Source organism: Nicotiana tomentosiformis, chromosome 5, assembly GCF_000390325.3.
Source record: "Nicotiana tomentosiformis chromosome 5, ASM39032v3, whole genome shotgun sequence".
In the NCBI taxonomy this organism is placed as follows: domain Eukaryota; kingdom Viridiplantae; phylum Streptophyta; class Magnoliopsida; order Solanales; family Solanaceae; genus Nicotiana; species Nicotiana tomentosiformis.
In genome coordinates this window covers 85,961,388-85,976,168 of record NC_090816.1, presented here as the reverse complement: position 1 = coordinate 85,976,168, position 14,781 = coordinate 85,961,388, and the positions used below count along the sequence as shown (strand labels likewise).

The 14,781-nt window shown below is 39.6% G+C and overlaps 1 protein-coding gene across 1 annotated transcript; it reads left to right on the top strand.

The window, feature by feature from the left end:
* The first annotated feature begins 12,877 nt into the window (after nucleotides 1-12,877).
* Nucleotides 12,878-13,405, top strand: LOC138892715 (uncharacterized). The gene has a single exon (XM_070176451.1). It carries the CDS (start codon nucleotides 12,878-12,880, stop codon nucleotides 13,403-13,405), a length of 528 nt encoding a protein of 175 aa, XP_070032552.1.
* The last annotated feature ends 1,376 nt before the right edge of the window (nucleotides 13,406-14,781 follow it).

The following is a 14,781-nucleotide window of genomic DNA, read 5'->3' as shown; positions in this document are numbered from 1 at the left end:
GTATTTTATTTTATCTTCCTAGTTGATGCTCATGCACTTGTGACGCCGGGTTCTGGGATGTTTATGGAATGTTTAGTATTGAAATTGAAAAACAATGTTATCTATTCTATAAATTAATCTTTTACTAGTTAAATTGAAGTAAATTTATGATTTTAAAAAAAAAATTAAAATGAGAATTTTATTAGCTATTTAGTGTTGGCTTGCCTGACAATGGTGTCCGGCGCCATCACGACCTTTAACAGATTTTGGGTCATGACAATAGGTATCAGAGCACTAGGTTCGCTTAGGTGTCACGAGTCATGAGAAAGTCTAGTAGAGTCTTGCGGATCAGTACAAAGACGTCTATACTTATCTTCGAGAGGCTATAGGACTGTTACGAGCACTTCCCTTCTTGATTCCTCATCGTGAAGTTCGATTCCTTTGAGGCTTATGCCTTCATTCCCTTCCTATTCAGTCTTATGCGACGTGAAGTGCTTGTTATAAATTTGGAATCGAGGAATTTTAATGGTACTATAGATATGGTGCAAGATGTTTCTCCCTGCGTATTTGATTGGGCTATTGTCGTCGCCTTGCGGAAGGCCAATCTATCGTTGCATCTCAGTATCACTATTACCTAAGGTTTTGAGGTTTGGCATTGATTGTTATGACGATTCGTGCATTGCTATTGCACCGTGTTCGTGTAATAGTAGGATGCTTGTCTATGCGTCGAAGCATTAAATGACTTGGAATGAGGTTTACTCAGTGCATTATTCAAAGATTCAGTATTTTATTTCTGGCAAAGGAAAGGCAATCAGACTATGAGTAACGAGACTTGGTATTTCGAGCATGGTGGAATTTTCGTCTGTGATTTGGTGTCGTCGCCTTGGATTGAATGTGTTAAGTTCACCGATGTTATGGTCTTCATCAATTTGCCTTCGGGGATGGGTAGTGTGAAATAGTGCCAGGGAAGCGGCTGTCAGAGATCGCAGTGTGCGGTGGTTCAGGACTTAATCGGTGGTACGAGTGTTGAGGTCTCAAGGAAGATGATCTTCGGAAAGGTTTAAAGTTGGTAGCGATCGATTGGTTCAAGTGCTACAAAGGTAGATTTTGATTTAAGGCAACAACTGGGCAGCGAAGGATGATGAAGAACCTGTGGGAGGTGTCTCGTGGTGGTTAAATTTCTAGAAGGCCAAGTGTGAGAAACAGAAGTCGAGTAGTTGCTTAAAGGAGAGGGTTTGTCCAAAGTGGGAGAGAGGCAGAGTATCAGATGGGTTCTGTGGTTGGATAGCTACACGCCTTGGGAAGTTTAGAGTGATTCGGGATTTCATGGTGGACAGTAACTAGGTCTACAGACTTAATTTGGAATATTGGCTATTATACGGGGGAGAGTGGATACGACGTGAAGAAGTTGCCTGATAGGAAGAATACAACATGACTTTGGATGGGAATGTAATGTCGCACCTTTTAGTCGATGTCCATGAGGAGTGAACGAACTTGTACAGCTGGTGAATGAGCATAGGCTCAGGATGTGCTACTGATTATGTAGTAAGTGTACCCAGTGCAGCGAGGTTGGAAGAGGTCGGCATGTAATTTCCATAGGTGAGTTATCTCCAGTGAGCAGGTCAGCGGTCGCGTGGCTGACAAAGATTCTACGAAGAATTCTACTGGCTATCCGGTGAGGGGTTGACTATGAAAACATGGCTAGTGATTTAGAGTGTTCATGAAATGGTTAATAGGAAGATTTTGAGGCAAATTGGCGGGTTGATTGTGCAAGATCATGTCAATGGGGGATAAGGAGTCTTGGTGGGTTCCAGAATTATGCAATGGTAGCTTCATGCTAAGTGGGAGAGCCTCCACCACCTACGATGAGATTGCATGGTTGTCTACTTGTGAGATTTCTGGTTATCGGATTACGACTAAGGAAAGAGAACATCAACGGTAATTTGAGCAAAGGATTGAGGAATGCGTGCTATAGTTGGCCTTATTGACTCATGTTCAGGCTTTGGGAAGATTCAGGATTTATGCTTCGTGTTGAGATGATTTACAAGGAAAGTGATTCAGTCGGGTGCTTCTTGAGAGGGCGTTCATGTTCTAGTGGAGCCTTGGAGTTTGATTATATTCGGAACTAAGTCAAAGTGGGTGACTCTCAACAACGGTCCTAGTGGATTCAAAAGTTAAAGTGTGGTGCCTAAGGATTTCAAGTCCGTAGTATGGTTAAGTATTGAACTGTTGCAGCGGATTATAAAAAGGGCTTGGAGTGTTCTATGTTATATTCGGTCTGCGGTGTAACATTGGAGGAATGGAAGAAAATAGCTTCGGACTCATAGAGGAAGTATCAGAATGAGTGTACCAGTTAGCAACGGTTGAATTGGCATGATGGTGGTAGTGATCAGTTCCTTCAGCATGTTAAGTTATACATGTGAATTGTGGCGGTGTGTGCGAGGCTTGACGGCTGCCGTAATTGATCCTATTTAGAAGCATTCGAATATTATGGCATGTTATGTGTAGACGAATCCCGGAAGGATTATGGTGGTTTAAACCAATACTCGAGGTTTGTATTTTCTATGGTTATGGAAATTTGGCTACGTGTTGCAATGGTTCTCTTGAAATGAGCTAAGTAAAATGTTTCTATATGATGAAGTGTTTACCCTATTAGTGGTTCCGGAGTTATGATGAAATTTTTGTGCTCTTGCGCATTGGCATGATTAAGCGCAGTGAGTAGCATGAGATTTGGAAGTTGAGGATCAAGGTTATGATTTGGTGTTGACAAGAATGTCACGAGCTCGGATGAGCGAGAAATGACTCAGATGGTTAGAGTCAGCTGGTATTGTTTTTGGCGTCACCTGAGATCAGTGTCTGGTGTAAAGAGGCTTTGCATACTGAATGTGAATTCTTGAATTGCTTTACAGTGTTGGTATGGCCGGTAGTATGAATGTGCAGACTCGTTGTCTGGTGCTGAAGGTCGAGGGAGCGTGTCCCACAGAAAGATTGTATAAGTGTGACATGTAGTCACTTAAATGATTAAATATGGAAACCAAATATGGAGGTTGTGGTACTATCGTTGATGTGAGAATTTATGCCTGAAGGGCACTCGGTTCATTTGGTTGTGAACTAAGAATGTTTGTTTTGGATTTGGTGGCTATTCTTGTGTGTCGTGGGAAAAAGGTTTACCCTGGATCCTTGAAAGGTTATTAGCCCAGTGAGGTACGGTCAGAATCGGCTTGGGGTCCGTGGATGGATCTAGATATGAATGTGGGCTCTATGTCAGGCAGCGACATTCATTTCAGCATAGCTCTTCTTGTGGAGGAGTATTCGGACGTTGAATGTTAATTCGTTGCCGGCTACTTCATGTAATACTATATTATGCTGTGTGATGTTGAGTACAATCCCCTATAGCTATTTTTTGTGTGTTTTATTTTCCATTTTCTGAGGAAGGTTCATGACACCTTTTCGATTGTCTAAATTAATTACGCGGGTTGAGTAATCCTTTCCAGAGTTCGTTTTCCTTAAGTATCGCAATCGAGTCCGTAGCTTGTTAGCATATTTTGGCATCAAATGAGGCTTTTGCTATGTTTGAGGTGGCTTATTGCCTGGGCAGCTCGTACTGGGTGAGACGAGATTATTGGACCTGGGATCAGTACGATCAGATTTTATATGAAACATATTAAAGAGTAAATGTTTTTATTCAGTCCATAATGAGGTAATGGTTCTTGTCCGGAGGAGAGACTCCATAAATTGTAATTCGGCAGGTGGCTATGAGTTCTACACATCCTTTTTGTCGTGGCAGTATTGCGAGAGTGAAAGCAAGGCTTAATTGGTCATGAGGTACACTACAGGTTTTGGTCAGTAGAAATTTTAGCTGTTGTGCTTTGGAAAGATTGCCTTGGGCAAATGAGTGGCGTGGTGCATGGTAAGAATTCATTGAGAATATACAATCATATATTGGTACATCGCGTAGTGATTGAAATGGTGTTTGTATGTTGGGAGCAGGCTTAGTAGAGGACTTGGGACGTTGGAATTTGGCTCTAATGCTTATTTGCCTAAATAAATGGGAGGATCTTCAGATTTGCTTGAGCTAATGTGCTCAGCTGGGTTGTGGAAGTACGGTCAAGTGCACAAGGTGTTAAATAGTGATTTCAGACAACTCCAGAACAGTCCTTAACACGTTCGAGGACGAACGTATGTTTAAGAGGGAAAGAATGTAATGACCCGACCGACCGTTTTGAGCCCTAGCATGTCGTTCAGTAGTTTGAGGCCATGAGTAGGTTCAGTTCAGGTATTATGACTTGTACGCGTGGTCGGAATTGAAATTTCGAAAGTTTAGAGTTGATTTGGAAAGAAAATTCTCATTTTGGAAGCTTTAAGTTAGAAGAATTGACTAAGGTTGGATTTTTGAGTAAACGATCTCAGAATCGGGATTTGAAGGTTCCAACAGGTTTGTATGATGATTTTGGACTTGGGCGTATGTCCGGGTCGAATTTTGGATGACCCGAGAACGTTTCAGCACCTATTATGGAAGTTGGCATTTTTAGAAGGATTTCTTAAATTTGAGTTGAAGTGTATTTCAATGTTATCAATGTCTGTTTGGGATTCCGAGCCTGGGAATAGCTCCGTATGGTGATTCTGGTATTGGGAGCACGTCCGGAAGTGGAATTCGGAGGTCCGTATTTCATTTAGGGATTATTTGGCGGAAGTTAGAGATTGGAAGGTTTTTGAGAAGTTTGACCGGGAGTGGAATTTTTGATATTGGGGTCGGTTTTCAATTCCGGAAGTATGAATAGGTTCGTAATGTCGAATGTGACTTGTGTGCAAAATTTGAGGTCAATCGGACGTCATTTGATAGGTTTTGTTATCGAATGTAGAAGTTTGAAGTTCTAAAGTTCATAAAGCTTGAATTGAAGTGCGATTCGTGGTATTAGCATTGTTTGATGTGATTTGAGGCTTCGAGCAGGTCCGCATTATGTTTTGGAACTGGTTGGGGTGATTGGACTGGGTTTCGGGGGCCTCGGGTGCATTCCGGGTGGTTGACGGATCGAAAATGGAATTTGAGGAAGGGGTGAAGCAGCCGGGCATCTGGTGTAATCGCACCTGCGTGAAGAGGGCCGTAGGTACGAGCCCACATGTGCGGAAAACGACTCGCAGAAGCGGATTTTTGCTGTGGGAGGCGTGGACCGTAGATGTGGTCGAGATCCGCAGAAGCGGGACCGCACCTGCGCGTGTGGAGCCGTAGAAGTGAAGGCACAAAAGCGGATGGTGGCCACATATACGGAGTTGAGAGGTCTAGTGGAAGACCGCAGAAGCGGTAGTTGGGCCGCACCTGCGGAATCGCAGAAGCGGTCAAGTGACCGCATGTGCGGAAGTCGGGGCTGGGCAGTGTCTTCTTTAAAACTAGGGTTTGGCTCTATCTCATTTCATTTCGCTCATGAGAGCCGATTTTGGAGCACATTGGAGTGCCATCTTCATCAATCATAATGGGGTAAGTGCTTTCTTCACAATTTTGAGTTAAATACATGAATTTATATGGATTTGAATATGGGAATTAGTAGAAATTGAGGCTTTGGTGGAAAAACCTAGAATCTTGTATATTTGGATTTTGACCACGAATTTTGACATAGAATTGAGAATAAATTATATATTTGAGTCCGTGATGTCATGGGCAAAAGTTTATCTCCGAAATGTTTCGAAATCCGGGCACGTGGGCTCGAGGGTGATTTTATTGACTTTTCAAGCGGAGTTGGGAATTGTTGTAAATAGGATTATAATGAGTATTTGAGTATAGATAAATGGGTTTGGATAATTATTGACTAGTTTTGGAGCGTTGAGCATCGGTTTGAGTCGTCGGAAGGTCTTGGGAGCCGGTTATGGAACTTCGGAGAGAATAAGTCTCTTTTCTAACCTTGTAAGAGGAAATTTACCCCATAGGTGAAATAATTCAATATGTGCTTCTATTGTGGGGGCTACATACATACGAGGTGACGAGAGTCCGTGCGTAGCTACTATTATGCTCATGTCCGGGTAGTCTAGGATCCAAATCACGTTATACTTGCGATGCTTGCATCCTACTTGTTAATTTAACCATTTAAAACAGATTGGAACTTGATAAAGGAATTTCAAAAGGGTTAGACTTCACCTACTTGGGTTTTGGATGGGTCACTTGACTGTTAATGAGAATTGATATTTCTTTAAACATCAAACCTAAATAAATCCTTGATTTGGTTTTCTGAATGTGTTTATCTTTTGTGGAGCGGGCCAAACGCCTCGGTAGATTAAATAGATGCATCTATGGTTCGCGCCGTTCGACCCTCCGGCAGTGCATAGTTTAATATTATGTTAGATTGGGTCGTACAACTTCGACATGATTTGCGCATGACTTAATTGATTGTTTTGGAATTATTGATAATTGATATGGCCGCATTGGCCGGAGATATAAATTGTTAAAAGATGAAAATAAATTTGGAAATCCTCTATTAACAAGAGAATTATTTACATGCCTCATGTTATTGAGTTTACCGTTGCCTCATAAAATCCATAATTTATTATATTATATTTATATTATTATTGGACCACTAGTAAGTGTCGGAGTCGACCTCTCGTCACTGCTTCTTCGAGGTTAGACTGGATACTTACTGGGTACACGTTGATTTACATACTCATACTACACTTGCTGCACATTTTTGTACAGGTGCATATATGTCTAGCAGCCTTGCGGGCGTAGAGGTGTGGTCAATGCGGAGACTTACGTGAATTGTATTTCCATCTACGATCCGCAGCTAGCAGAGTCCCCTTCAAAGTTACTTATGTATTTTCCTGTCTAATTTGTATTCTGGACAGGTGTTGTATTTTATTTTATCTTCCTAGTTGATGCTCATGCACTTGTGACACCGGGTTCTGGGATGTTTAGTATTGAAATTGGAAAACAATGTTATCTATTCTGTAAATTCATCTTTTACTAGTTAAATTGAAGTAAATTTATGATTTAAAAAAAAAAAACAAAATATGAAAATGAGAATTTAATTAACTATTTAGTGTTGGCTTGCCTGACAATGGTGTCCGACGCCATCACCACCTTTAACGGATTTTGGGTCGTGACACCTGATTTTTTCGGTCCTAACAAGTTCAAACCTTTTCAGCTTTGCTTGTTTCAATCTAGAAAGCAAATGTTTTTTTAGCCAAACACGTAATCCCACTCCATTGGCCATTAAAGAGGGCATTATGGTAACCTTTATCATCTAATCTTCCTACAGAGATGAAATTGAAAGGAAAGTCTGGAGCATGTTTGACATTCTTAAGAACTAACGTTGAACTATTATTAGTTTTCGTACAAACTGTGCCAACACGAAGCACCTTAACTTCACTGGCATTGCCCATCTTTAACACTCTAGAATTAACAGGAGTATAAGATGAGAAAAGGTCTTTTCTTGGTGTGACATATGAGGTAGCTCCAGAATCCACTATCCAGCTTGTCTCATGGCATACTAAATTGATGACGTTTTCATCATAAGAAAAAAAAAGGTCATCTCGAACAATAGCAGCAACATTGTTCTCGTTAGTTTTCAACTTTCTATCCTTCTCTAGTGTCTTACTCCAACTTGTGGCAGAACTCTTTGATTTGTCCTTTCTTGCCACAATGGTTGCACGTAATATTATGGTATTTGGACCTTGACTTACTTCTTCTTTTACCTATATTCATCGAACCTCTTGTTCTATCTCTCCCCCAATCTTTTGTAACCAAGATATCTGCTTGTGAGTATGAACCCTGAGATTTCATCCGTACTTCCTCGTTCAACACACCACTCTTGGCATATTCTATGGTCACCTTACCACCAGGAGTTGAATTTGTCAAAGAAATACAAAGAGTTTCCCAAGAGTCCGTCAGAGTATTAAGAAGCCAAAGTCCTTGTATCTTATCATCAAAATTAACTCCCATTCCAGACAACTAATCAAGGACACCCTGAAAAGTATTTATACGATCAAGGATAGGTCTATCCTTGTAATGATCGGGCCGGTCATTTTATGTATCGTAGCCTCATTCCCCTGTTTATTGCTTATTCTATGTTCGCTTGTGGTTATGTGACTTGCTGGAGTGGTTGGTTTGGCTCCGGGGATTATTCAGAGTAAATTAGGACACTTGGTCTAAATGTTGGAAGCTTACGTTGAAAGAGTTGACCAAAGTTTCACTTTTGTGTAAACAACTCCAGAATAGAGTTTTGATGATTCCAATTGCTTCGTATGGTGATTTTGGACTTAGGCGTATGTCCGGATTTGGATTTGGAGGTCTGTAGGTTCACTTGGTGTATTTTAGCGAAAATTGAAAAGTTGAAGGTTTAAAAGGTTGAGGGGTTTGACCAAGAGTTAACTTTGTGGATATCTAGTTCGGATTTTGGTTCTGGAAGTTGAAATAGGTTTGTTGTGTCATTCATGCCTTGTGTGCAAAATTTGATGTCAATCGGAGTTCGTTTGATATGTTTCAGCATTAGTTTTAGAAGTTGGAAGTTCATTAGTTTATTAGGCTTGAATTGGGGTTCGATTCGTGTTTTTGATATTGTTTGATATGATTTGAGTATTCGACTAAGTTCGTATCGTGTGTTAGGACTTGCTGGTATGTTTGGATGGGGTCCCGAGGGCCTCAGGTATGTTTCAGATTGAATTCAGATTAGTTTTGGTCTTGGAGTGTTGGCTGAAGTTTCAAGCATCTGGTGCGTTCGCACCTGTATTGGGAATGGCCACAGATGCGGCAACAGAGGTGCGACGACATAGTCGCAGATGCAAAAAAGAGTGGAGTCTGGGAGGACCTCAAATGTGCGGGTGTTTCCGCAAAAGCGAAAGCGCTTCTGCGATGAGGGGTCCGTATGTGCGGAGTGTGATGGGCTCGGCCTTGGTCGCAAATACGATAGGCGATCCGCAGGTGTGGATGCATAAGAGCGGGCGAGGGGCCACAGAAGCGGTCTCGTAGGTGCAGAGCTTTGTCCGTAGGTGCGCTGGGTCGGGAAGTTAATGAAATCTTGCACCTGCGATGGTGAGTCCGCAGGTGCGACTCTGAGGGCCGCATAAGCGAGATCCCTGGGCAGTGTTTTAAATCGAAGGGTTTAGTTATTTTTCTCATTTTTGGGATTTTGAAGTTCGGAATATGGCGATATTTGGAGAGATTTCCACCTAGATTGAAGAGGTAAGTGGTTTTTAATTACTTTTGTCCATAAATATTGAATACCCATTAATTATTACACCTAGAGTTTATGAATATAAGTTAGAATTTGGGGATTTTTTGACTATGTTATTGGAGAGTGAAATTTGAGGATTTGAGGGTCGATTTGTAGTTGGAATTGGATGATTTTGATATGGTTGGACTTGTAACTGAATGGGTATTCAGAATTTGTGAATTTTGTCGGGTTCCGAGGTACGGGCTCGGGGTTGACTTTTTAGTTGACTTTTTGATTTGAGCTAAAGATCTTAGCTTTGTCTTTTGGGATCACTACCTATGACTTTTATTGATAGTATTTGTGAACAACTAATTTTTGACCACACCGGAATTCTATACTATTTTAGTATAAATATTTTTTTTCGGTCTAATCTTGATATTTTAAACTTGTATCTTACTCTTAATAGGTTTTATTTAAAAAATAAATAAATTAAAAAAAAAACTACAAAAATACTCACATTCTTAGAGTAAAAATTTTATTTCAAAAAAAAAAATTCAAAAAAATATATATGTATACTTAGAATGTTAATAAGTAAGCTATATAATCTTTCTTAGTGTATTTATCTTGGTGTAAAAAAGTGATTGTTCAATATTATTATTTTTATAATTAACCTTATCTTTTGAAATGAAAGACAACAAAAAAAAGAAAAGAAAGGAGAATAAAACATAATGAAGTTAGATAAGTTTGTTAACAAACTTGCCCTTTCACGTCCTTCCCTACTTCACATCTCTCAAGTCACGCGATCTGCACACACACGATCATCTGCACACACATTATGCATAATCAACACTTCACATAATGCACTATATTATAAACTTACTTTCAGCACTTAGAAAAAGAGGGAACAGATAGAAAGAGGCGGAGATAAAACAAAATATAGAAAACGCTTTCTTCCTCAAAAATCAGCAATAAAGCACTATTAAAATCACCCAAAAATAGTCCATAATCTCTCAAAATCGACCTCAAAACCTCCACCTGAAACAACCCTGCACAAGCCGCTCTAAACCGGTCGGGAAACATCTCAAAATAACTTTTCTTTCCTACATAAAACAGCAGTGACGAGAGTGGAGTACGAAATTGCCGTTGAGGTCTCCAGTCGCCGGTTCCGTTCGTAGTCACTGGCGAAAGCTCTGGTCTGGCATTGCCTAGTTGCTAAGTTTGTAGTTTCAACTCCATTCATTTATACAAAAATGTCCGATCTTTGCCTTATAAACTACGTCGTTAACGATTGGATTTCCTTTGTTTTCCTTTATTCTGTCAAAGCTTGCTTTTAAGAACTCATGTTGAATTTCAGTTTCACGTTTGGTATTGAAATATGGAGGTACTGATCTTATTACTTTTAGCTATATCTTAATCGATATTATTTTTGCGCTTATTGGAAAATTACGTATTGATGGGTAATATTAATTTCATATTTGCTTTTGAATGGATGAACATTTTGAATTATTAAATCCAATAACGGAGTACAACTCCATATTATTTAGCTTCATGTACTGAAACTTAGATGATTAAGGGATAGTCATATTTTTAATTCAAGGTTAAATGGGTTGCCCAACTAGTTATAAGAATTAATTGTAGTTTTTGTCTTATCTTTGGATAGTGATTTGTACATAATTAATTTAAATCTTATTAGCTAAAGTCTTACCCTTTCTCCACAATAAGTCCATAACTGATGTTCTACAATAATCCCAAATTTAGGAAATTAACAATCATGAATATGATAGCATGTTTTAGGCGTGCTCTTAACTAATCAATTATCGTGATTATGTACACGTTCGCGTGACATAATTATGATTTCTCAAATTAAAGGCAAAGTATGTGTTCGCGTGACTTTGGCAAACCAATCAATCTTGACAATAACTAAGTGTTATTAATTGTGTACACATATGTGTGACATAATATTTGACACTCAAACAAAATGGATACACAGAATTTCATAATTTAATAATCAAGTAATTAAAAGCGGTAAAAGGTAAAATATGCGCAGGTCCCAAAATATATAATAATCAGTTAATTAAGCCAAGTTTGATTTTAAAAGTGACTGTGCTAAAACCACGAAACTCGGGAGTGCCTCACACCTTCTCCCGGGTTAACAGAATTTCTTACCCGGTCTTCTGTGTTTCGCAGACTTAAATAGAGTCAAAGTTTCTTGAATTGTAATTTAGAACAATTGGTGACTTGGAACATCGTAATAAATAATTTCAATTGGAGACTCTTAAAATTAAATAAATAATCCCTTTTCAAATAATGTCACTTTAATTGGAAAAACTCCTTTGGCCCATTCGTCGGGAGAAAAAGAGGTGTGACAGCTCTGGCGACTCTGCTGGGGATAAGAACCCAGAACTTCTGGTTCAGGGTTCAGAGTTCGAGCTTATAATGTAATTTATACTTGGCTTAATTGATTGTATGATATTATTGTGTTTGTGGGCCTAATGTGCTAATTGTCGCTTATTTACCGCTTTGATATTATTTGAACTGTATTAAATTGTCTTCTTACTCCTCCCTTCTGAGTCTTCTAAATTTATGGTGCACACGTGCATGTGGCCCACTTTTCTGTTAGAAGTCATACCAATTAGAACGAGGCTGGGTTAGTAATTAGGCCGAGTAGACTTTCGTGCTCCCGGTACATTGCCCCCACCTCAGCTCGATCTGTCCACTTGGGTACGCTAGGTCTAAAACACTCCCCTAGGATTTAAACCTAGAATAACATAGCCTCATGCCGGATCCCTAATAGAAACATTTGTTTGCATCATTTGCATGACTTTGGGGACTCAACACAAGGGTTGGGTCCGTCTAGGACAGGTGTACCCGAGAATTACAAGACCATCCTGATGCATCTTATGTGCTACTTGTGCATTATGTTTGATTTAGTTTGTGCATGTTGACTGGTTTCTAAAAAAATAAAAATAAAAATATAAAAATTAAGGGAAAACCTTGTCAAACGTTTCCTAAAAAACAATTATTACAAAATAAGCTTGAATTTTTTCAAAAAATGTCATCCCATTCCTGAAATATTTACCGAACTACGCGGGTCTGATTCTCACTGGAAGTGAGATACGTAGGCAAACCTCATTCGGTTCCGGCCCTCAATTTTTAAAAATCCAAAAATATTTTCCTTTAATTCCTTCTTTAGAATTTATTCTTGGAGATATCAAATTTAAAAATTCAAAAATATTTTCTTTCTTCTTTAGAAGTTTTAAAACAAATCGAAATCCAAAAATATTTTCTTTCTTGTTTAGAAGCCTTTATTTCAAACATTTCCAAGAAAAAAAATATAAAATCCAAAAATATTTTCCTTGTTAGGAGCTTTTACGATTAGAGTTTTTTTAAAAAGTAAAAAAAAGAGTTAGTTTATTTACTTTATTCCTTATCTTTCTGAATTACGTAATGATCTGATTCATGTTCAACATAATACCTAGGCAACCTCCAACGGGTTCGATCAAAATTCTTTTAAACCACAAAAGAGTAAAAAAAAATGAAATGAGCAAAATGATTGACAAAATAAAAAAGAATAAGAAAAGAGAGTGTTAAAGTCAAGATAAAATAAACCAATAAGCCAAGATGAAGCTTGAAGCCTTCTAAGCTTATTTTAGAAATAAAAATGGCATTAGGTGCATGACATACAATATGTGGCTAATATATGTAAAATGCCTAACTCTAACACGTTTATTGTTTGTCATAAAAGATAAAGTTAAACAAAGATGGTTGGTTTGTGGTTTAAACTGGTGATTCACCCCTACAAAACCCCCAAGTTTGATAAGTACCATGTGCATGGTGTTTCTGTGGCCCATCTGAAGAGGTATTGTAACCAATTGAGGGGAGCGGGGGGCAAAGAAGAATTGCTCATGGCCTATTTTGGTGAAAGTTTGACAGGAATTGATTTAGAGTGGTTCATATATCAAGACATGTCTCACTGGTATGTTTGGAATGACATGGATCAAGATTTTGTCCAACCATTTTGGTACAATGTTGATATAGTGCCAGACCGCTCCTCTCTTGTCAACATAAAGAGGAAACCGACAGAAAGCTTCAGAGAAAATGCAATCAAGTGGAGGGAGCAGGCTGCTAGGGTCAAACCACCAATGAAAGAGGCAGAAATGATTGACTATTTTCTCCAATCTGAAGATCCTGATTACGTTCATTACATGCTGGCCGCCATTGGCAAACCTTTTGCTGAGGCGATTAAGATTGGAGAAATAGTTGAGAATGGCATGAAGTCGGTGAGTTAGGCAGCCCTTAAAGTGACTACACAAGCAATTCAAAGCGGGTCCGGCGGTTTCGGAAATAGAAACAAGAGAGAGAGAGGGAGCCATGATGGATTCGTGCTCGAGGGGGGCCCGCATGTCATTTTACCAATCATATATGCCACCCAGAAGACCGCAAACACTATTACTCGCACCATGATGCTGCATATGTCGTGGCCCCGACACACTATACGGTGATGAATCCACAATCATACACCCGACCACAAAACTACCCACAAAACCGAGCTCCACCTCTCAGAAATGCCCGTCCCTACCAAGCTCCATATAGTCCCCCGAAAAAATATTTTCCAATGCAATCCTCACCCGAGAGAGCCTCCCAGAAGGAATCAGTTCACCCTTATTGGTGAATCATATTAAAGTTTGTTCCAAAAGCTAACAAGGCTAGGTCTGCTGCAGCCAGTGGCCCCGAACCGGCCAAACCACAAGTCCCCCTCGCACCTAGCTAATGCTAGATGTGAATATCACTCTGGAGAATTGGGACATGATACCGAGCACTGTTGGACTCTCAAAAGAGTAGTGGAGGATCTCATTAAGGTCAAGGCAATAGTTCTTAGGGAAGAAGAGGAGCCCCTACTGTGACGACCAATCTTTTGCCTACTCACAATAAAGTGCTAATCGTTGGAATGATTTGTGATGACAAGGAATTTGATCCAGCACTGAAATCCATTGTAGTCATGGTCATGACAGAAGAAAAATCTAAAAGTGTCATGATCCCAATTCACCCTCCATAGGATGTCGTGATGGCACCTAGTCTCTAAGACTAGGTAAGCCTAACAAATTGCGGAATAACATAATAAAAGTATGAAACTCAAACCTCATTAGTTGTAATAAATGAAAACTACAAGTCAAAGAACTACAATCTCTCAAAATCCAGTAGAAATAAGTCACAAGCTTCTAAGAGAAATACAAATATCTTTATACATCAGAGTCTACTAAAATAAGGAAAACAACATGATAAGGATAGAGGGGGACTTCAAAGTCTGCGGACGCTGGCAGATGTACCTTGAAGTCTCTGCACATAGGTAGCTCACTGATATCTGGGCCGGTAAGAAGTACCTGGATCTGCATAAAAAGATGTGCAGAAGCATAGTATGAGTACACCACAGCGGTATCCAGTAAGTGCCAAGCCTAACCTCGGTAGAGTAGTGACGAGATCAGGTCAGGCCCTACTGGAAATAATAGAAATGTAAGACAGAGGATATAATAATATAACAAAATGACTGAGAAGTGAACAACACAGCAAATAGAGGTAAATAACCGGGGCGCTCCCGAGGTACCTCCTCGTAGTCCCAAAAGTAAATATGCAGTGCAGGGGGATCTTCCGAGGAACCGCCTCGTAG